General features: G+C 39.7%; 1 protein-coding gene across 16 annotated transcripts in view; it reads left to right on the forward strand.

The window, feature by feature from the left end:
- Positions 1-21,485, forward strand: part of LOC311377396 (NLR family CARD domain-containing protein 3-like) — a gene marked incomplete at its 3' end in the record, with an annotated part of 31,824 nt that extends 10,339 nt beyond the window's left edge. For 4 of the 16 annotated variants that reach the window (XM_084491287.1, XM_084491279.1, XM_084491290.1 and 1 more), the window contains 11 exons: positions 6,086-6,182; positions 6,292-6,393; positions 6,462-6,581; positions 6,883-6,996; positions 7,128-7,154; positions 7,270-7,386; positions 8,731-8,847; positions 10,217-10,333; positions 10,460-10,529; positions 10,716-10,941; positions 16,356-18,142. In XM_084491287.1, the coding sequence (XP_084347413.1) occupies positions 6,086-6,182; positions 6,292-6,393; positions 6,462-6,581; positions 6,883-6,996; positions 7,128-7,154; positions 7,270-7,386; positions 8,731-8,847; positions 10,217-10,333; positions 10,460-10,529; positions 10,716-10,941; positions 16,356-18,142 (2,894 nt within the window). Of the gene's footprint in view, positions 1-58; positions 164-6,085; positions 6,183-6,291; positions 6,394-6,461; positions 6,582-6,882; positions 6,997-7,127; positions 7,155-7,269; positions 7,387-8,730; positions 8,848-10,216; positions 10,334-10,459; positions 10,530-10,715; positions 10,942-16,355; positions 18,143-19,892 lie in introns of those variants that run through there. The other 12 variants (XM_084491281.1, XM_084491286.1, XM_084491288.1 and 9 more) reach the window with 12 other exon arrangements.
- Positions 21,486-22,932: the final 1,447 nt, after the last annotated feature.

The following is a 22,932-nucleotide window of genomic DNA, read 5'->3' on the forward strand; positions in this document are numbered from 1 at the left end:
CCTGCCGGGTTAATGCCCTCCTCCCAGCCAATCAGAATCAAGCATTCTTAAATGAAGTAGAATAATTTGTTTTATAAACACTTTAACCTCAGTTTCTTCACTTACATTTATACTTTTATAACTTTATACCGTATGGATGCATTTTAATCACGGAGTAGATAAGGTAAGATAAGATAAGGTAGACAGTTTACTACCGTTTATATTGTCTTTAGGTTACTGGTATATAATAATAACCAGTTAACTACCGTTTATATTGTCTTTAGGTTACTGGTATATAATAATGACCAGTTTACTACCGTTTATATTGTCTTTAGGTTACTGGTATATAATAATGAACAACCAGTTTACTACCATTTATATTGTCTTTAGGTTACTGGTATATAATAATGACCAGTTTACTACCGTTTATATTGTCTTTAGGTTACTGGTATATAATAATAACCAGTTTACTACAGTTTATATTGTCTTTAGGTTACTGGTATATAATAATGACCGGTTTACTACTGTGTATATTGTCTTTAGGTTACTGGTATATAATAATGACCAGTTTACTACCGTTTATATTGTCTTTAGGTTACTGGTATATAATAATAACCAGTTTACTACAGTTTATATTGTCTTTAGGTTACTGGTATATAATAATGACCGGTTTACTACTGTGTATATTGTCTTTAGGTTACTGGTATATAATAATAATGACCAGTTTACTACCGTTTATATTGTCTTTAGGTTACTGGTATATAATAATGACCAGTTTACTACCGTTTATATTGTCTTTAGGTTACTGGTATATAATAATGACCCATTTACTACAGTTTATATTGTCTTTAGGTTACTGGTATATAATAATGAACAACCAGTTTACTACAGTTTATATTGTCTTTAGGTTACTGGTATATAATAATAACCAGTTTACTACCGTTTATATTGTCTTTAGGTTACTGGTATATAATAATGACCAGTTTACTACCGTGTATATTGTCTTTAGGTTACTGGTATATAATAATAATGACCAGTTTACTACCGTTTACATTGTCTTTAGGTTACTGGTATATAATAATAACCAGTTTACTACCGTGTATATTGTCTTTAGGTTACTGGTATATAATAATAACCAGTTTACTACAGTTTATATTGTCTTTAGGTTACTGGTATATAATAATAATGACCAGTTTACTACCGTTTATATTGTCTTTAGGTTACTGGTATATAATAATGACCAGTTTACTACCGTTTATATTGTCTTTAGGTTACTGGTATATAATAATGACCAGTTTACTACCGTTTATATTGTATTTAGGTTACTGGTATATAATAATGACCAGTTTACTACCGTTTATATTGTCTTTAGGTTACTGGTATATAATAATGACCAGTTTACCACCGTTTATATTGTCTTTAGGTTACTGGTATATAATAATGACCAGTTTACCACCGTTTATATTGTCTTTAGGTTACTGGTATATAATAATAACCAGTTTACTACAGTTTATATTGTATTTAGGTTACTGGTATATAATAATGACCAGTTTACTGCCGTTTATATTGTCTTTAGGTTACTGGTATATAATAATAATGACCAGTTTACTACCGTTTATATTGTCTTTAGGTTACTGGTATATAATAATGACCAGTTTACTACCGTTTATATTGTCTTTAGGTTACTGGTATATAATATTAACCAGTTTACTACCGTTTATATTGTCTTTAGGTTACTGGTATATAATAATGACCAGTTTACTACCGTTTATATTGTCTTTAGGTTACTGGTATATAATAATAACCAGTTTACTACCGTTTATATTGTCTTTAGGTTACTGGTATAATAATAATAACCAGTTTACTACCGTTTATATTGTCTTTAGGTTACTGGTATATAATAATAACCAGTTTACTACCGTTTATATTGTCTTTATGTTACTGGTATATAATAATAATGACCAGTTTACTACCGTTCATATTGTCTTTAGGTTACTGGTATATAATAATGACCAGTTTACTACCGTTTATATTGTCTTTAGGTTACTGGTATATAATAATGACCAGTTTACTACCGTTTATATTGTCTTTAGGTTACTGGTATAATAATAATAACCAGTTTACTACCGTTTATATTGTCTTTAGGTTACTGGTATATAATAATGACCAGTTTACTACCGTTTATATTGTCTTTAGGTTACTGGTATAATAATAATAACCAGTTTACTACCGTTTATATTGTCTTTAGGTTACTGGTATATAATAATGACCAGTTTACTACCGTTTATATTGTCTTTAGGTTACTGGTATATAATAATGACCAGTTTACTACCGTTTATATTGTCTTTAGGTTACTGGTATATAATAATAATGACCAGTTTACTACCGTTCATATTGTCTTTAGGTTACTGGTATATAATAATGACCAGTTTACTACCGTTTATATTGTCTTTAGGTTACTGGTATATAATAATGACCAGTTTACTACCGTTTATATTGTCTTTAGGTTACTGGTATAATAATAATAACCAGTTTACTACCGTTTATATTGTCTTTAGGTTACTGGTATATAATAATGACCAGTTTACTACCGTTTATATTGTCTTTAGGTTACTGGTATAATAATAATAACTAGTTTACTACCGTTTATATTGTCTTTAGGTTACTGGTATATAATAATGACCAGTTTACTACCGTTTATATTGTCTTTAGGTTACTGGTATATAATAATAACCAGTTTACTACCGTTTATATTGTCTTTAGGTTACTGGTATATAATAATAACCAGTTTACTACCGTTTATATTGTCTTTAGGTTACTGGTATATAATAATAACCAGTTTACTACCGTTTATATTGTCTTTAGGTTACTGGTATATAATAATGACCAGTTTACTACCGTTTATATTGTTTTAGTTCACTGGTATATAATAATGACCAGTTTACTACCATTTATATTGTCTTTAGGTTACTGGTATATAATAATGACCAGTTTACTACCGTTTATATTGTTTTAGTTCACTGGTATATAATAATGACCAGTTTACTACCGTTTATATTGTTTTAGTTCACTGGTATGTAATAATGACCAGTTTACTACCGTTTATATTGTTTTAGTTCACTGGTATATAATAATGACCAGTTTACTACCGTTTATATTGTTTTAGTTCACTGGTATATAATAATAAGCTCATCTTGTGAAATGTGTACGTGTATCGCTTATCAATTAAAAACAGAGTTTACTTGAGACAAATCCAACGTTAGTTAATGTTTCACTGTTGTGCTTCACTAACCTGTGGTCATTTGAACACTGAGTTCAATATTCAATTGATTTGTTTGTCTTGATGCTCAAAATGAAAAGAAGGACGTGATGAATGACCACCTCAGACGTTGTGTAGCCGTAACAGGTTTCTGTTTGTTTTAACCCTTTCATTAACAGGTGGATGTGCTATGATTGTTTTTATTGTTAGTTATGTATGGGCTTAAATTTGTCTCATTAATATCTGTAAACGCACAGATGGTGATCTACAAATATTTTTGATTTGCACACGTGTTTTGCTATCCACAAATACAAATTTATAATTTGTAACTTGTATTTTGGTTTTTACATACTTGTAAATATATTGTGTTTTTGTAAATACACAATTTTCCATTTGTAAAAACAAAAAGCCATTTGCAAAACTGAAAATTCTGCTCGTGAAGTATGACTCAGCATTTGTGGATCATTACTCACGCACGCGCATCTCTTTCCTCACGCACGCATTTTTGAGACATTCTTGTCGAAGATCCGCACAGATCCACAAGCAAATAGCTCGTGATTCACAAATGGCCCGCCCTCCTCAACCAGTAGGTGGCAGTGTTGTTCTATGCATTGATGTAGCTATGGTTTGCACTGAGGCAACCTGACGTCGTTGAAACATCCTTAGCGAGACCGAAAAAAATAAATCAATTATCAAACTAAAGATCAGACACATTCACTGACTGAAGATTTTGCAAGTTAAAAGTATATTTTTCGCTAGAAATGTTATTAGAAACACGTTTAATGGTGAATCTTCCCTAAAATATTGCATTTCCCCGTCAGATAATAAAGACTACGTAAACATTTCACCAAATGCTGGGAGAATGTCTCGCCCCCTGTTGGTGCTATTCCTCCATTCATTTAGATGGGCGGAAGAAAGAGTGTACTCTTCACGCTTTGATCAGGCAAGACGTTACACGTACGTGCTTTGCGAGGTGGACCAACGTATCTATTTCACGCTTTGGCGTGATACCGGGTTGCTCCATCTTCAGCCATGGTTTTACCGCGAAATCGAAAGTCCGCTTAAGCAGAGTGCAAACCATAGCTACATCAATGCATAGAACAACACTGCCACCTACTGGTTGAGGAGGGCGGGCCATTTGTGAATCACGAGCTATTTGCTTGTGGATCTGTGCGGATCTTCGACAAGAATGTCTCAAAAATGCGTAAGTGAGGAAAGAGATGCGTGTGCGTGAGTAATGATCCACAAATGCTGAGTCATACTTCACAAGCAGAATTTTCAGTTTTGCAAATGGCTTTTTGTTTTTACAAATGGAAAATTGTGTATTTACAAAAACACAATATATTTACAAGTATGTAAAAACCAAAATACAAGTTACAAATTATAAATTTGTATTTGTGGATAGCAAAACACGTGTGCAAATCAAAAATATTTGTAGATCACCATCTGTGCGTTTACAGATATTAGTGAGACAAATTTAAGCCCATAGTATGTAACCACAGCGTTCCCGCCCGGTTTGAACCGGGGACCTGAGGCTGACGTCATAGCCACTACACTGTGGAAACCAAGTGTTGATTTACACTAATGAGGCTGGTGTACGTCAAATGACCAGACAGACTACTTTAAGTTACGCTATAATTACACGCAAGATACAACTTCATAGCCCATGTTTAATGAGGCTGCCCTTGTTTGTTTTATTAAATACTTTGTGTTTCCGCCTGGCTTCAAGTTAACTCTTTACCCACTTGTTAGCTCATGAATCTTCAGTTTCTGAAGTGTAGTGGTTATCACGTTCATCTAACACGCCAAAGGTCACCGGTTGGAGACTGAGAGGAAATAAGGTCACGTTTTTGTATTTAGAGCAGAGACATAGTAAAGCCTGAGAGTTGAGAGAATGGATGTGTAGGATTATATATCAACTATAACAGCTTTGTGATGAGAGAATGGATGTGTAGGATTATATATATAACAACTATAACAGCTTTGTGAATGATGTTGATGGGTTTCAAGATTCCAGAAATGTACAAGTTTAAGTAGTGAGAGAGAAAGAGAGAGAGAGAGAGAGAGAGAGAGAGAGATAGAGTAGAGTACGGGGGAGAGAGAAATTGAACACTGCGTTCAATGCTCAAGTGATTCGTTTGTCTTGATTTTCAAAATAAAAAGAAGAAGGACGAGACAGAAGTCCTTTGAATGTCCTAATATTTAAATCACAAGTTAAATATTTGTGCGTAGCGACTGGGATTTACAGTTTTATAAATCCTCCTAGTAACAGGTTGCTGGACTGTACCACTTTCACAGGGGGGTTCCTGCGGGTCTAGACTCTGTGGTTTAAACCACAGCTGGAGCCCTAGAGGGAGAGGAAGAGACCCGTTGGTCACGCCTCGTCCTGATGCTAAATAAACGATTATATCACGATACTAAGAGGATACCATATCGATGTGTTGAGCTTCACTAGTTGATTTATATGTTATATGTTAAATCAATCTGTGGTTCAGTAAAGTGACTTTCAGACTTTGTTCCAGTGGAAAAATTAGTCAAACGTTTTTTTCTTTTTATTTTAATTGTACTATGGTGACTTTTGAAGTCAATCGTATATCTTCTTTGTGTTGTAGTTTAAGCACAGTTACAGTCTCCAAGGTGTTTCATTCTCATCTCTCAGTTCTCATGTGCTGTACACATCTGTACTGTAGTGAGGGCAGTGTGGGTATGTTGTTGTGGGGTTCATATTGATGGTCTATGACGTCCATAACGCTTTAGTGTGACGCAGTCACAGTGATCTTCTCTCTCAATAAACAGCTAAAGTTCAGAAGGCAAATGAAGTGATGGATGAGTTGTGTTTGTGTCCAGGTCTCCAGTCTACTATGGATGAGGAGAGAGAGGAGGGGGGTCCTACCTCTAAAATCACTGTGTCTGGGGAACATGGCCACCGGAGCAAAGCTAAGAGGTAAGAAGAGGATCTCTCTGTCTGTGACTGTTGTCCATCTCAGAGCTCAGCAGTGATATCTCATGACTCCATCTTTATTCTGAGAACAACTGTGTGTGTTGTGTTGAAGCCCAGAGCAGCAGGAGAGAGCAGACTCCCCTGGACCCAGCTGTGTCTCCATGAAGAGCATACGTAACCTTTTCAGAAAAAAGAAGCCAATTTATGAACAAAGGTAAGAATTTATCAGATATGATAGAAATACAGTGTCTATCCTACAGCCATAAACCCTTGTTTTTCCAGAAGAGTCCAGCAGCAGAGAGCAGACTCCCCTGGACCCAGCAGTGTCTCCATGAAGAGTGACCGCTCTATGGATCCACCTGACCGGTTTAAAGATGGAAATCACCAACCTTCTAAGACAAGGTGAGGATTCAGCCGATACATCAGGGCTGTTCAACTGGCGGCCCGCGGATCATCTTGATCTGCCCGCCCATCGTTAATCAGAACATACCAACGTCCAATCACAGGACCACTTGGAGATGGATTGGTTCATGGCTGAGGCCGTTTATTCTGCTGTTTGAATCGTGTGAATGAAATGAATATTAAGACGACTTGTAGCAGACTTTACAGGTTTAATGTTAGAAGGTTCAACGTCTTTCAAACAGCTTTTATTGAATCAGTTTGATCTTTCTATCCTAACTTCCAGATGGTTCTTGTTTTTCAGAAGGAGGCAGCAGAGAGCAGACTCCCCTGGACCCAGCTGTGTCTCCATGAAGAGTGACTGCTCTATGGGTATATCTGTTAACTTTAAAGATGGAAATCAGTCTATTGAGAAGAGGTGAGGATTCATCAGAGATCATAAATATTATGTTCATTATATGATATAAGGATAACTTGTTAGTAACCGAGTGACACAGAACGCAGGTGGAGACGTTGATATCCGTTCTAACTCTGATTCACTCGCACCAGAACAACGTTACAAGTAGCACTAAACAGGTGTGTTAGAGCGCCCCCTAAGGCATGGGAATAACAATGCAACTATCCATTGCATAGAACAATAAAGGTACAGCTTCTATCAAACGTCCATAGATCCTGGTTCTTGTTTTTCCAGAAGAGTCCAGCAGCAGAGAGCAGACTCCCCTGGACCCAGCTGTGTCTCCATGAAGAGTGACCGCTCTATGGATATACCTGAACGGTTTAAAGATGGAAATCAGTCTATTGAGAAGAGGTGAGGACTTAGAGAGTGAGCGGTCAGACATGGAGGGGGGCTTCTTCAGCGGTGGAGGGTCGGGGGGGTGGAGGCGGGACATGTTATGGTGGTGAAAGGCTGTGATTGGCCTCGTCACTCTGCAAGCAAGAGTTGCCAGATTGTTTTGCTCAAAGGTGACTCCGATCCGATTTCATTCAGAACAGTGTGAACAGCACAAATCACACGGAATCAGGTCTGTTCAATTGTGGTTTGGGCCACTTCCATACGCGGTCCTGAATCAGATACAGGAGGGATTTCTCTCACTGCGACCTCATGTTGAACAGTCGTATCGTAACGTGACTTTGACGTCACTCAGGGATGGACAACTTTCATGATTAAGAGGGCCACAATTTTCATCATCACCATCAGAGGGCACATGACCGCGCTCTTCACCTAATCGGATATGAGAGAAGATACAAAAGAATAAAAAAGAAGAACAAATGATGTGTAGATATGTGTCTGTATCAGTGGTGGCTGGTGATGAAAGTTGTTGATGGGGCGTAGTCGTGGGCGGGGGTCTGGGGGTCCTCCCCCAGAAGATGTTGAATTTGGTAGATGTGATTTCCTGTATTCTGGTGCATTCTGGGGATGGCCACTACCTAAAAAATTTCTGATTCATAGCCTATGTATGTTAATTCAAACAACATACATTCATTTCATATTTTCCATGCTCAAATGTCATTTTTAACATGTCTATACTCTTGTTAAACGACAAACACAACAAGTGTTGTTTTAAAAGCCACATGAGTGATTCTTATTTTTCTCAGTGCAAAGGGCTCACATACATCATCATTCAATGATGCACAAAACTGAAACAGTGGGCCAACATTAAGTGAACAACTAGCATCATAGTCAGTGCAGTTGTAGTAGTGGAGACTTAAGTTGAAATCTTTCATGACTGATATTGTTTCCAAGCAAACTAGACACATGGGTTTGCCTTTGAATTCTATGAAAAGATATTCTGCTTCTCATCTTGACTGAAAGGTACGGTTACTGTTGATCGAGTTTTCTAAATAAGACTTTGACAAAGCAGTTTGGTGTGTCAGTGTTGATCAAACTGATTTATAATTCTGTGATTCTAGTTCAGAGCATTAGTTTACTCAGGGCCAGTAATAACATCTCAGTAACAAGTTATAATATATAGATAGATAATTACGGACTTAAAAGCTGGAAACAAGTGAAATGCTCTCACCTAAAAACAGAAATTTTTTCTTGTCAGTGTCAAAACTGCAGTGTGATTAAAAGGTGTGTGTGTGTGTGTGTGTGTGTGTGTGTGTGTGTGTGTGTGTGTGTGTGTGTGTGTGTGTGTGTGTTGTGTTGAAGCCCAGAGCAGCAGCAGAGAGCAGACTCCCCTGGACCCAGCTGTGTCTCCATGAAGAGTGACCAATCTATGTATCCACCTGTCACGTTTAAAGATGGAACTCAGTCTATTGAGAAAAGGTAAGTATTTATTTGGGATGATTATTAGGGCTGTAGTCAACCAAATCAAATCTTGGTCGGTTTAATTTCAACAACTCTCAATGTGCACGTTATTTCTAGATCAACTGAATCCGCCACAGTGCGTTCTACTCTACCTGCTAGCCTCAATATCACGTCAGGGCTGTTTGGAGAAGGTCGTGGGTTTCAGATCCACTCTGGGTCCGAGTCGACTCGGTCAGGGCAGAGCTTCAATATGAAGCAGTCAGCGGACGAGCCACGGAGCGTCGGGCAGCGTCGTTTATAGACGACACAACCAAGAATTGATTTGAGCTTTCATCTGTTGTAATATAATGGGGCCCACTGGATGGAGCTGCGATTCGTGTTCACACTCAAAGCCTATCGAGCGTTAAACACGAAGGGAGTAGGTTACACTACTCTCTTGTTAGTATTGTGAGAAATATAATAACAACAAAGAGTCCTGTTAATTTATTTAATAGTTTCATGTTTTCTTGTGATAGACACAAATACTCTACACGGCAGTCATCAGAGAGGAGATTTGTGTTGCCTGCTTATAGAACAGGGGCTGGGCAGAGAACACTGCACTACAGAGAAATGGTAGCATGGAATTCTTTACCATGTTTTTTGGTTAATGAAACAAGTAAGATGGCCTTTAAAATCAAATTGAAATTGTATTTGTTTACACAAAGTGTTACATGATTGTTTTGTTTTTATTCCTCCTCTTTTTAAAAGAGGCTATGTACCTTTTCCTGTGGATCTCATAAAGTACATAAGGGTACTATGACTATGGGTTGATCAGAACAGAATATAACCAACTTATATCAAGTAATGATTTTTATTTCCTCTTTTTTTTTATGGTTTTTGTTTGTGTTGTATGCTGTATAAATGCATGTTTATGTCTAAAAATGACAATGCAATTTGTAACTTGACCACAGGTAGAACAGCACCCAACATTCAATACGTACTCACGTACTCATGCCTTACGATTTTAGCTGAAATGCTTTTCACTTCCTTTACACTTATGTCATGCTTTTTTGTTGTCCTTTCTAACCCCATGCTACCGGACGGATGACTTCTTTGGAATCAATTAGTTTGTAGCGGAGTAAAGGTCCAGTTCAACGTTGAGAGGGTGATACCAGGTGGTATCACTCAAATATAAAAAGCATCGGTTTGCATTTGTCCCTCCCGCCCTAAAATAATGGATTAAGAAGCTCTTAGTTCCTTATAAAAGGAACACCAGCCATTGTCCGACCAATGAGAATTTGGTCCAACAAGTGCATATCGATTAACCGACCAGACCCTGACAGCCCTAGAGATTATAGAGGTACAGCTTCTATCAAACGTCCATAAATCCTGGTTCTTGTTTTTCCAGAAGAGCCCAGCAGCAGAGAGCAGACTCCCCTGGACCCAGCTGTGTCTCCATGAAGAGTGACCGCTCTATTGGTAGACTGATTAACTTTAAAGATGGACGTCCCTCCACAGAGGAGAGGTAGGAGTTTCAAACAGATGATGAATACAGACCAGTTGGTTGTTGTCAGACTATATCGATTCTATATCAATGTTTACAAGTCATGGGAAATACAATAGTGTGTGTGTGTGTGTGTGTGTCCCACAGACCACACCAGGAGAGGTCAAAGGTTACCAGTGCTCAGTCTGTACAGCAGCATCAAACAGAGCTGATCAAGGTGTGTGAATGTCCAACAAGACATTTGACTTTAGCTCTACATGAACATTAAGAAAGCATCTCTTGTGGAGCTAATAGTCTCCAGGCTTCCCTCTTCAGACCAGCGGGGCGTGAATCCAGGACAGATGCTTCTGATGTCCTCAGTGAGTTCAGAGTAAAGTTCTCTGTGATGTTTGTTCTGTTCCAGAGGGCTGAGGAGAACGCACACGCTTTTCTAGACAAGGAGCTGAAGAAGCTATGGAGGGTTCACTTCCCAGATTACCCACAATGCTCAGAGAGTCAGAGGGAGGAGGAGGAGGTGGATGATAAGAACAAGGAGCAGAGGAGGCGCGCCATAGAGGGAGTGGTAGACATCACAAAGCTCTGCCTGATGGAGATGAACCAGGAGGAACTGGCTGACATACTGTGGGGCGGTAAGAAACTCTTCCTTAGAAGACAGAGACAATTATTTCAAAGGGCAGAAGAGACTCTTATCTCCAAAACAGAGAACAAATGCTAATTCAGTATGAGACTCTTATTTGTTCTGCTCAGATTAAATCACATATCTTGAGATATCTATATATATATATATATATATATATATATATATATATATATATATATATATATTTCTAACTTTAATGTTAAAATGGTTTTATCCAGATGTGAAGGTTTATTGTTGGGGTATCAGGTTAAAGAATGTTAAACATCATCATCACCAGCACCAAATCATCCGACCACATCACCCCCGTTCTCATCCAACTACACTGGCTCCCTGTCCAACACCAGGTTGACCTTAAAGGTCCCATGGCATGAAAATGTCACTTTATGAGGTTTTCTAACATTAATATGAGTTCCCGTAGCCTGCCTATGGTCCCCCAGTGGCTAGAAATGACGATAGGTGTAAAGCAAGCCCTGGGTTTCCTGCTCCGCCTTTGAGAAAATGAAAGCTCAGACAGGCTGATTTGGAATTTTCCCCGTATGTCGTCATAAGGGGCCAGGTTACCGCCCCTTTCTCTGCTTTGCCCGCCCAGAGAATTTGGTCCGCCCATGAGACAATGAGCTAGGACCGTGCAAGCGCCACATGTGTGTGAATACACACACTGTAACGCAAGGGTTGTACACTTCTTTGTTATTTGGATAACCGTTCTGCTGTTGGTGTTATGGAGCATAACACACAACATAATAACGCAAGCTTGCGTAAAGCTCCCATTTGGTGAAAAGACTAAAATGCGTCGAGTTCTCTGACGTCTCTGGTACTTCCACAATGAGACTCGTAGTGGGGGTTATCTCGGCCATGGTTGAGAAGGAATTAGGGAAAAGGAACTTTGGCTTTGACTCCCAGAAGTCATAGACGCAGATATTAGGCTCATATTAGCCTAATGGGGAAAAATCATGTATGTTTTTGGTAGGCCTATTTACACATTTAAGAGATGTTATGAAAAGTCATTGAATGAGTTTCGTGTGGGACTATGTTTATTTTTATGAATTAGCCTGAAGCTGAAGAGAGTTTTGGAAAATACACTAACGGAACGTTTTTAATTTTTTTTTTAACAAAGCATAGTAGGCAATGTCTATGTCTATGTCTATGTGTGCGTGTGTGCACACGCACACATAGAATCTCCCTGCTTCTGAAATGCGTGAACATCTCTGCCCAGCACTCGTCCGCTGGTTTTCCATCAGCATTCCACTGTGCGACCATCCCTGGAGCGTATGCCCTCACACATTGTTGAAATCATATGCTGAATGCTTTATTCTTTCTATGTGGTTTTTAGTTAATGATCAGGCTATAGTAAGACCACGTTAGCTATGTAATCGCTGGTGGTTGGTGCCGGTGGAAACCGGGACATTTTAGCATCCCGACAGGCTTTTGTTGGGCCCAGGGACACGCAACTCAAAATCAGGACTGTCCCGGCACACGGGGACGTCTGGTCACCCTAGGCTAATTGCATGAGCCAATACTTTTCAGAATCGCGCGGCAGAGGTCAGACTGCCAACACTGCCCTCTGAGCTTTAAGACGATGCGCCCTCGCCACATCCGTCAGTTTTTGTGAATGGGTGTTTGTCATGGCAGAATCTGCGCTTGTAGTAGCATAGTCTTACTAAAGTTAACTTTAGTAATCTTTAGGAGTTAATCCAGCATTTTCATATTATTAGCCTATTAACAACACAATGTAGGCATGTCTATTCAAATAGCCTACAACCTTAAATAACCAATTAAGCTTATCAGCGACTTTATTCATCTAGTTATAGAAAATAATGCCTTCATCTGTTAACAATGCTTTTGTTTATTAACAATGAAAGTCGCTCATCATAAAGACTAGTGGAAAAAACCCTGAGTGGACCTTTTGGCTATAGGCCTGCAAGATTAACCCACTTTAACATTTTGTTTATTTCAAATAAAAATATGTTTGGGGGGCGGGCCTGCGTGCGTACGTGAAGTGAGCTGAAGGTAGTGGGGGCACATCAGCCAGAGCAGTGTGTGTGTGTGTGTGTGTGTGTGTGTTTGTGTGTTTGTGTGTGTGTGTGTGTGTGTGTGTGTGTGTGTCTGCTGCCTGCTGCTCTGAACCAGCTCTGAACGTAACAGATGCTACTGATTGTGTCACAGGAAGAAGGATAGCACAGTCGTTTGTCTTATTTGATCTGACGTGTCAGTGTTGTGTTTTGGCTACGAAAAACCGCCGATCTGATCCTAAACCAGCTTTGGCGGTAAACTGCCCAAGCTGGCAACCCTGGCCACACCCCCACCCTCCACCTTGCCCGCCTCTCTCCTCCTCATTAGAATTTAAAGCTACAGACACAGAAACGGCATGTGGAAAGCTCATTGTGGGACTGGCTCGTAGTGGCTGTCATTCTGCACCAAGGCTGAATTTGGGGAAAGAGACTTTGGATACAGTATAGGGGACTACTAAGACCTATATAAAAGTATCCAAAAAGTGGCATGCCATGGGACCTTTAAAACCTTCTGCTCACCTACAAAGCCCTCTAGTCTAGTAATTTTATGCCAAAATGGGGGTCAACCTAGAACAAATTGCAACAGAAGCAAACCCAACTGATTTTGTATCCTAAATATGTCCTGAGTAAGGAAAAAAAAGACCAGAAGAATCCCATTAGGGGAAAGTTTCGAAAAACACTCAAATATATCCTATTCATATGCCTATTCATTATTTTTCTCACGTGAATAGGGTAAAAACTTTAACATTTAGATATCACTATGAAAATGACTGAGTTGATTACTTACATCAAGACAAACAAATGTATTACACGTTTTTGGAAATTGCTTGTTGCCATGGGCGTACAGTGCATAATGTAATTATGTATGTGCTAATTTGCATAAACACAACAACAGATCTAAACATTGGGTATAGCCAGGTGTCGAGTGTTCCAACCTATAATGGGTTTTTATAGTATGAGGGCTATATGAGAACCTTCAGTCGCACTAGGTGGGAAGACCTCTCCTGAGCCGTCGCCTAGGAGGGGGGGTACCCGATACTGGTTTCTCTTCGGCCCCGGGGCTTAACCTGTGCTGGCCCTCTTTGTACGTGTTCGAGATCCTCGGCTAAGCTCAGTGGAGGAAGACTCTGGTCTATGTGTCCAACACAGGTCACTCGTTTAAGCCCCTACGAGGTTAAGCTAAGTTTTAGGCTATACGCGTTTCGATGGAACTCTGTGGTGTCTCTTAGCACCTCAGTCCCTGTGGGCCACGAAGCGGGGAACAAGTCTGAACCTCTTTATATTGCCTCACTCTCCGGACCAGTCACAATCAACCTTGTTTGTGTCACCACTCACCTATCGTGCGGAGGCTGGGAGAGCTGTGGGCTGTCGGTTGGGCCCCTACTGAGGAGCCGGATCAATAACTGAAGAACCGATTCAATCGCCTACTACAAAGTGTAGTCAGGTAGTTTTATTTAGATTCAATAAACTCGTTTTACACTATGACCGAGAAAAGGAATTTTCAAGAGAAAGAGGTTAAATGTTAACGGAGTCTAATATATACCGTATTACAAAAAGTTACAGAAAATTATGATTACATTAAAAAAGAGTCTAAAACATTAAATCAACATTAAGGTTTCTATTAAAGAGGTCTACACGCTCCTGTCTTTGCATATCTATTAGAGTCAACAATTGAGTCTAGTAGACTGCACGAGCAGTGTTACAATAAACCATACAATTAATTATCAATCAACAATACAAATTATCAATAAACAATATAAGTAAGATTAGATATAAGGTTAGTAATCCTAATAAACCTGAAAAAGAATAAGTTAAAGAGTTGCAATACGCAAAAAAGACCTCCGTAGAGGCTGCCTTACTAAGTAAGTAGAGGGAGAAAGGGAAGGAGAGGAAAAAGCAGTGACCGGGGTCCAATAGAGTCAAGTGACTCCATCAGACCCCGTGGGTTAGTGAGTAAAAGAAGGCAGGAGAAGAAGGGCTGCCGAGAGGGTCCTGGGTGCGCTCTATATGTACCAGTCGACAGCTGACTTGTGCGTGCGAAGGCAGGCGCATGCGTAGTTATGATATAGTTACATTCAGTCTTAATCAGAGGTAGAGAGGCTTGGAGGTTCCTGTTTTTCTTCTGGGGCCCTTTGGTACAATTTTTGCTGACGCAGCAGCTCAGCAGTTTAACAATTCAATATCTCAGTATATTCCACGTGATGCTCGCACTAATTCGGTGTCATTCGGAAGTCCTGTTCATATATGGTAGTGTCATTCGGAAGTCCTGTTCATATATGGTAGTGTCATTCGGAAGTCCTGTTCATATATGGTAGTGTCACTGAAAGTCCGGTTTTTTTCCAAGAGCAGATGTCCACGATTGTTCCCGTTTTCTTCGGAGGCCACCGGTATCCTTAGCATCGAAACTACATATCAGCAGTTCCAATATTTCAGCATTTCGATGTTTCACATGTGGCAGTCTTTTTTATGAACAGATGGTTATGATGGTTCCGCTTTTCTTTGAGGTAGACAGTACACTTATTGTTGAGACAGCAGATCAGTATTATAACTTTTCAGATACAGCAGATCATTAGTTACAACAGTTCAGCAATTCAACAGTGTTCATTTATTGTCCAGATTAATAGCAGATGTCCTACCCAGTGATTGGGCAGTGGGAGGCTTAGGGCTAGGTGCGTCAACGTGTGGCCTCACGGGCACACAACACAGGTGAAAAAGTCTTGTAGAATCTTGCTGAAATCTTACAGTAAAAGACTACAGAGGCAAACAAATGTCACCACCGGGGGCAGAGATTCAGTCGTTCATTCAAGGTCCTCTAATTAATTATTAGAGGATTATAATTAATTAATTAATTAATTAATTAATGCTCATGGGAAGCCTAAATGGGTTCCATTCAGACCTTATCATTAAGAAGAGATTTAAGAATTTTAAGAAGAGATTTAAGAAGAGATTCAACAAGGCTTTACCCAATGTTTAGATCTGTTGTGGTATTTATGCAAATTAGCACATACATAATTAGATTATGCACCGTTTGCCCATGGTAACAAACAATTAAAAAAAACTTTAATACATTTTTTGTTTGTAATCAACTCAGTAATTTATCTAAAGGTTAACATTTTTACCCTAGTCACGTGAGAAAAATAATAAATAGGCGTATGAATAGGATATATTTGGGTTTTTAGAAACCTTCCCCTAATGGGATCCGTCAGGGCTTTTTTTTCCTTACTCAGGACATATTGAAGATACAAAAACAGTTGAGTTTTCTTCTGTTGCGATTTGTTTGACCTTTTTTCATTAAATGACTGGATAATTTGGATAATTTAACAGGAAATATTGACCTGTTTCCACTGATGCCACCATCCACTAACTGATTTCTTCTGTTGTTTTTCTCATTTAGGATCTGCTGCTGTTGAGTGCCAACATGAACTCAAGTCTCATTTGAAGAAGAAGTTCTGGTGTGTGTTTGAGGGAATCGCTAAAGCAGGACATTCAACACCTCTGAATGAGTTCTTCACAGAGATCTTCATCACAGAGAGAGGCAGTGGAGAGGTCAACCAGGAACATGAGGTCAGACTGATTGAAACAGCTTCCAGGAAACCAGTCAAGGAGGAAACACCAATCAAATGCGGAGACATCTTTACACCCCTACCTGGACAAGATAAACCAATCAGGACAATTATGACAACTGGAGTGGCCGGCATTGGTAAAACCATCTTAACACACAAGTTCACTCTGGACTGGGCTGAAGGCAAATCCAACAATGACATACACTTCACATTTCTCCTCACTTTCAGAGAGCTGAATTTACTGAAAGACGAAGAGTTTAGCTTGGTGGAACTTCTTAATCACTTCTTTTTTGAGACCAAAGAAGCAGGAATCTGCAGATTCCACCGGTTCCAAGTTGTCTTCATCTTGGATGGTCTGGATGAGTGTCGACTTCCTCTGGACTTCCAGAGAAACCCGATCTGGACTGATGTCACAAAGTCCACCAAGGTGGACGTTCTGCTGACAAACCTCATCAGGGGCAACCTGCTTCCCTCCGCTCGCATCTGGATAACCACACGCCCTGCGGCAGCCAATCAGATCCCTGCTGAGTGTGTTGACATGGTGACAGAGGTGAGAGGGTTCACCGACCCACAGAAGGAGGAGTACTTCAGGAAGAGATTCAGAGAGGAGACATTTGCCAACACAATCATCTCCCACGTCAAGAAATCACGAAGCCTCCACATCATGTGTCACATCCCAGTCTTCTGTTGGATCACGGCTACAGTTCTGGAGGACTGCTTCAAAACATCCCAGAGAGAAGAAGAGATGCCCAAGACCGTGACTGAGATGTACAGCCACTTCCTGAGGGTTCAGTCCATACAGGGGGACAGGAAGTACCGTGGGAGATCTGAAACAGATCTACACTGGAGTTCACAGAGCAAGAAGATCATTGTTTCTCTGGGAAAACTGGCTTTTAACCAGCTGGAGAAAGGCAACCTGATCTTCTACGAGGCAGACCTGGCAGCGTGTGGCATCGATATCAGAGCAGCCTCAGAGTACTCAGGAGTGTTCACCCAGATCTTTAAAGAGGAGTGTGGGCTGTACCAGGACAAGGTGTTCTGCTTTGTCCATCTGAGCCTCCAGGAGTTTCTGGCTGCCCTTTATGTCTTTAAGCACTTCATAGACACTGGGGTCAATCTGCTCTCAGAAGAACAATCAACCTCCAGGAAAGATGAACTCCTCCTCTACCAGAGTGCTGTGGACAAGGCCTTACAGAGTGAGAACGGACACCTGGACTTGTTCCTCCGCTTCCTCCTGGGCCTCTCTCTGGAGACCAATCAGATTCTCCTACGAGGTCTGCTGGGAAAGACAGGAAGTGGCTCAAATACCAATAAGAAAACAGTGTCTTACATCAAGAAGAAGATAGATGGAGATCTCTCTCCAGAGAGAAGCATCAATCTGTTCCACTGTCTGAATGAGCTGAACGACCGTTCTCTAGTGGAGCAGATCCAACAGTCCCTGACATCAGGAAGTCTCTCCACAGAATCTCTCTCTCCTGCTCAGTGGTCAGCTCTGGTCTTCATCTTAATGTCATCAGGAGAGGCGCTGGACGTGTTTGACCTGAAGAAATACTCTGCTTCAGAGAAGGGTCTTCTGAGGCTGCTGCCAGTGGTCAAAGCCTCCAAAACATCTCTGTAAGTTCACTAATAACATGTATTACAATACACACAACACTATATACATAAAATTTAATATAATATATATATTATATTATATACTAGAATATAAAAGGTATGATAAAATACAAATCGTATCTGTACGTTCACTAATAACATGTATAACAATACACACAAGATAATATACATAAAACTAGAAAATAAGTTATAATAACCTAGAAAACATCTCTGTACATTCAGTGATAATGTATTATATTATGCACAACACAAAATAATTAATACTATGATATAAAAGCAGTAACGATTTGTTTATTTAACAAACTCCTCAATCATAACAATCATAAAAAATAAATGATAATAATTAACAGTTATTCGCCGAAGGCGAAGTGAATAGTGTTCACAGATTCACTATTCACAGAGCCTGAGGTGAATCATTGTTTTATATGAACTACACGTGAACACTCCAAAAATAAACAAGATTACACTTTATTACTTTTAGGGGAAGACAGAAGGGGGAGAGGGGGGAGGGACAGAGGGGGGGAGGGACAGAGGGGGGAGAGGGACGGAGACGGAGGGGGGAGAGGGACAGAGGGGGGAGAGGGACGGAGGGGGGAGAGGGACAGAGGGGGAGAGGGACGGAGGGGGAGGGACGGAGGGAGTACACACAACGAAAACATACATAATAGTAGAATATAAAAGTTATGATAATATAGAAAACATCTTTTGAGGTTAACTTATAACATCTCAATATACACAACGTCATATTGTGTAACCAGGGTGAAAAGTCAAACTCAAAAACTCTATTTATTATGAAATAATAATTAAAGAATGAATAATAATTGTTTATCAATAATTAAATGCACCTGTATTTAAATATGTTGCTATAAGTATAAAATAGTATAAAAATAGTTATTGATGAGGTTACATGCATAAATATACGTTCATTATTAATAAAAGGTGACCCACTATTTTAAAACGTTTAACCTTGTTCAGTAGTTTGGTTATATGGACGCTTTGGGTTTAACCAATAGGATGCGTTGATACAGAGACTTCAGGGTCATCTGGGGGAAAGGTGAGAGGTCACGAGTGAGAGAGGGAGGAGACAAAGGAGGAGAGGACTTTATTCTCTGTAGAGATCGCCCAGCTAAATGATATTTAAACATTTACTTATTATTTGTAACCAGTAGCGGCGCCAAATAATTATGATTGGGGAGCTACGGGGGGCTAGATTGTTTATAGCAGGGGCTAATACATTTGAACTATTCACAGAGCCTGAGGTGAATCATTGTTTTATATAAACTACACGTGAACACTCCAAAAATAAACAAGATTACACTTTTTGCCGGGATTTTTTTGTTTTTATGAGCGGTTTATTCGTTTTTATTAGCGTGACGCGATGACCGTTACGCGCTCCCCAATATCCCGAGTTTGAGATCTCAATCTCGGGATATTGTCCAATATCCAGAGATAGCGAACCAATCAAATTGCTCCATCTGAGGAGGTTCACGTGTAGCATATACTCCATTTAAATATCCAATGTTTTAAACATTAGTTCAACTAAAAACACTTTTCTAATAAAGATGAAGACAATAACTTAATTAGGTTAAAAGTAAAAGTTACAGATTATTAAATTAACATTTATGGATTGAATGTAGTTCAATTAATAAAACATCTCTAATTAAAGTTTTCAACACGTCCTTTTATGTTAACAGTAAAAGATGTAAGATATTTTAATCACAGTTCCTAACATGTTGTGTTTATTGCGTGTGAAGGCTGGATGGCTGTCATCTGTCAGAGACATGCTGTGAAGCTCTGGCCTCAGTTCTCAGCTCCAACTCCTCTAGTCTGAGAGAGCTGGACCTGAGTAACAATGATCTGCAGGATTCAGGAGTGAAGCTGCTCTCTGCTGGACTAGGGAGTCCACACTGTACACTGGAAACTCTCAGGTCAGTTTTACTCAATGGTCAAACACTTACAGAGGGGGCACTGGGTGAAAAGTGGGATTTCCGTCCCCTTGCACGCCTGGAAATTCCTGCAAACCAGACCAATTTTCGGCAGTAAACGACAATTTCCACGTCGCGTCACTTCACGTTTCCGACGGCCACATATCGTCGTATACGGACTCTCTCGCGGAGGCGTTAATGGCCCTGATTAGCATATGAATAGCAGCGAAACCGCGCTAGCCAGACGGATTCTCACCCAGGATTGGATGTAAACAAAACGGAAAATCATTTGTGATTGGCTGGCACCCTGGGCCGTTCTTTGCCCTGCCTAAAATTCTTCCCCAGCATTGGATGAAAAGCCTAGTTTTTAAACAGGAAACTCATTCGTGATTGGTTGACAGACATGTCACTCTAGGTCAGCCTGGGTCATTGTACATTTAACCCACACCCCCAACCCACATAAATGTAACCAGCCCCGCTCCTCCTATATCCAATAATATTAATTTTAATATTATTAATAATTAATTAATTATTAATATTTAAATTAATAATTATAATTGTAATTATGTTGTATATTATGACCATCAAGGACATGAATAAATTTACCAGGAGGAAAGGAAAATTTGCCAGGAACATGTTTATTCATAGAAAGATATAAACTTCATCCCTAGGGGAAATTCAGGGTCCAAGTAGCTTAGAGACAGATACATCATACATAACATACACATACAACAAGCAGGATTGCAGAAAGGAAATTTCTGGAATACAATCAACAAATAAGAATAAAGATACTATACACTAGACAATAAGGATTAAGAAACTAAGAAATATACTAAGTAACAGACAACAGACAAACAAGTTCCACATTAATGTGCTGAGGCTGTATGATAATGGTGACAGGGCAGGGACTAACCCTGTGGTACAGGAGATCTGGTATGATTTGTTGAGGTGCAAGTAAGGCAAGACTTTTAAGTCAGTAGACCAGCATTAAATAATAAAAACTAAAAATGGGTAGCAGCACAGAGATGTATTGTAAACCAGTGTGTGTTAAGGTGCAAAAGGTAAGGCAAGACAGTGCAAGTATGAGTTAGGAGACCAGCATTTGATATTAAATATGGGCTAACTAGAGTAGTTATGTTTACCTATTAGGGGAGGCCTGTGGCAACGTAGCGATGGATTGAAGATATCGACAATAGATAAATAAATATGGCCAATAAAGTGCACAATGTACAATGTAAACATTGGAAGAAAAAATAACAGTCAATAACATGCAATACTAGAGTTTAAAGTGAATTTAGTCCAGGCTGTTGGAGGGAGGGAGAGGCATTGCATGAGGGCTAACATAGCCAGTAGACATTGTAATTAGTGAGGTAAAAAAAACTGCAATTTTGCACAGAGCTCGGTGAGCCCCTTGCTGCGGTAGGACGGAGTCCGTACTATCCATCCCGACACTCCGCCAACGATGCCATCTTCCTCTTCCGACATCATATCTATGGTGGCGCTCTCCCAAAGGTCTCTCTCATCCTCAGCTAAAACACTCTGTCTTGCTTCCAGCAGCTGTAAAACAATAAAATAAAGACAATCAGTACTGCACGATGAAATGCGTATGGACAAAACACATCTATTAATGCACCTGAGAAATACTCATTCAGGGTAGAAAAAAACAATGATGGTGCAATGTAATGGTTAACTCATAGCTATAGCAACAGCAACACCTTCTAGTCTATATTGTGATGTGGTATTGACACATCACTAACTGTTGAAAGTTAACAGTGAGCCACTGGCTGGTAGCTTATTTATTGTACTGTCCAATTCAGATTTTTACCGGCATTTGGCCGGTGCTAATTTTAAACCCTGCTCACATTAACCAAAAACAGATCTTATCTAGTCTTACCCTCTTTCTTCTCGATCGACTCCGAGCTGAACTCTTTACAGCTTCCGCATGTACTGCAAGGTCTGGTTGCCTGTATCTGCAAGTCCTGCGTACCGTCTCATAATATGTCTTGCAGGCAGCTGGGAAACAATTAAATGAGAGTGGAATGAATAGAAAAAAAAACTTAAGTCACAGTAAAAATTGAACAAGGAAGGAGAAAACAGTTCTGCAGTAAGTTACTTACACAATGTCGTCAGAATCAGCATGTTGTAAATCTGAACATGCAGACAACGCTCTGAGCAAATGTGTAGTCACAGACTCGTTATGAGGAGAGGACAGTCTGCGAAAACAAAATTAACGGTTAAGGTCGGCATCTGAATAAAATACCCCTGACTAATCACTCATACGGCACATAAATCGCTTATTTTAACCCATCTACAAGGCTAGGGTGTAATAAGGTTCTTAACATTTTAAACAAGGAAATGGTAACATACAATGGCGCCGCAATTTTTAATTCAAGACCCATCCGATAAGTCTATCGATGAAAGTGAATCTCAAAATCAACGTATTCAGGATCAGATGCATACTCCACCATTTTAGCAAACTCCCATCATCTTTCCCCATGTAGGACAAGCGCACTGTCCTCCCTCCGTCCACAAACATTCCAAACATTCTGGCGCCATGTTAAAGCGACCTCCTGCTGAGCTCGGAACGCTACGGTCAGGATAGGCCACGACTTTACCGTAGACTATGGTCATTTTTAACATATCTAAATCCCATTTACCACCGGAATTCCCCTTTCACGTATCTAGATGAGTACAGCAGAATGAAAGCATTATTGTTTAAATCTTACCCTTGCTCTGGGTCGTAGGGCATATGATTTGTCTCGGCGTTATGAAGTCGACGCACAGCTGCCTGTAAATCACAAGACCAAAACAAACAATTTAATAAAGCAACTTACACTGGTTCTGCTCATGGGTTATTTTACAAGGCTAC

This window comes from Micromesistius poutassou (assembly GCF_964030765.1).
Source record: "Micromesistius poutassou genome assembly, contig: SCAFFOLD_3046, whole genome shotgun sequence".
Classification (NCBI taxonomy): domain Eukaryota; kingdom Metazoa; phylum Chordata; class Actinopteri; order Gadiformes; family Gadidae; genus Micromesistius; species Micromesistius poutassou.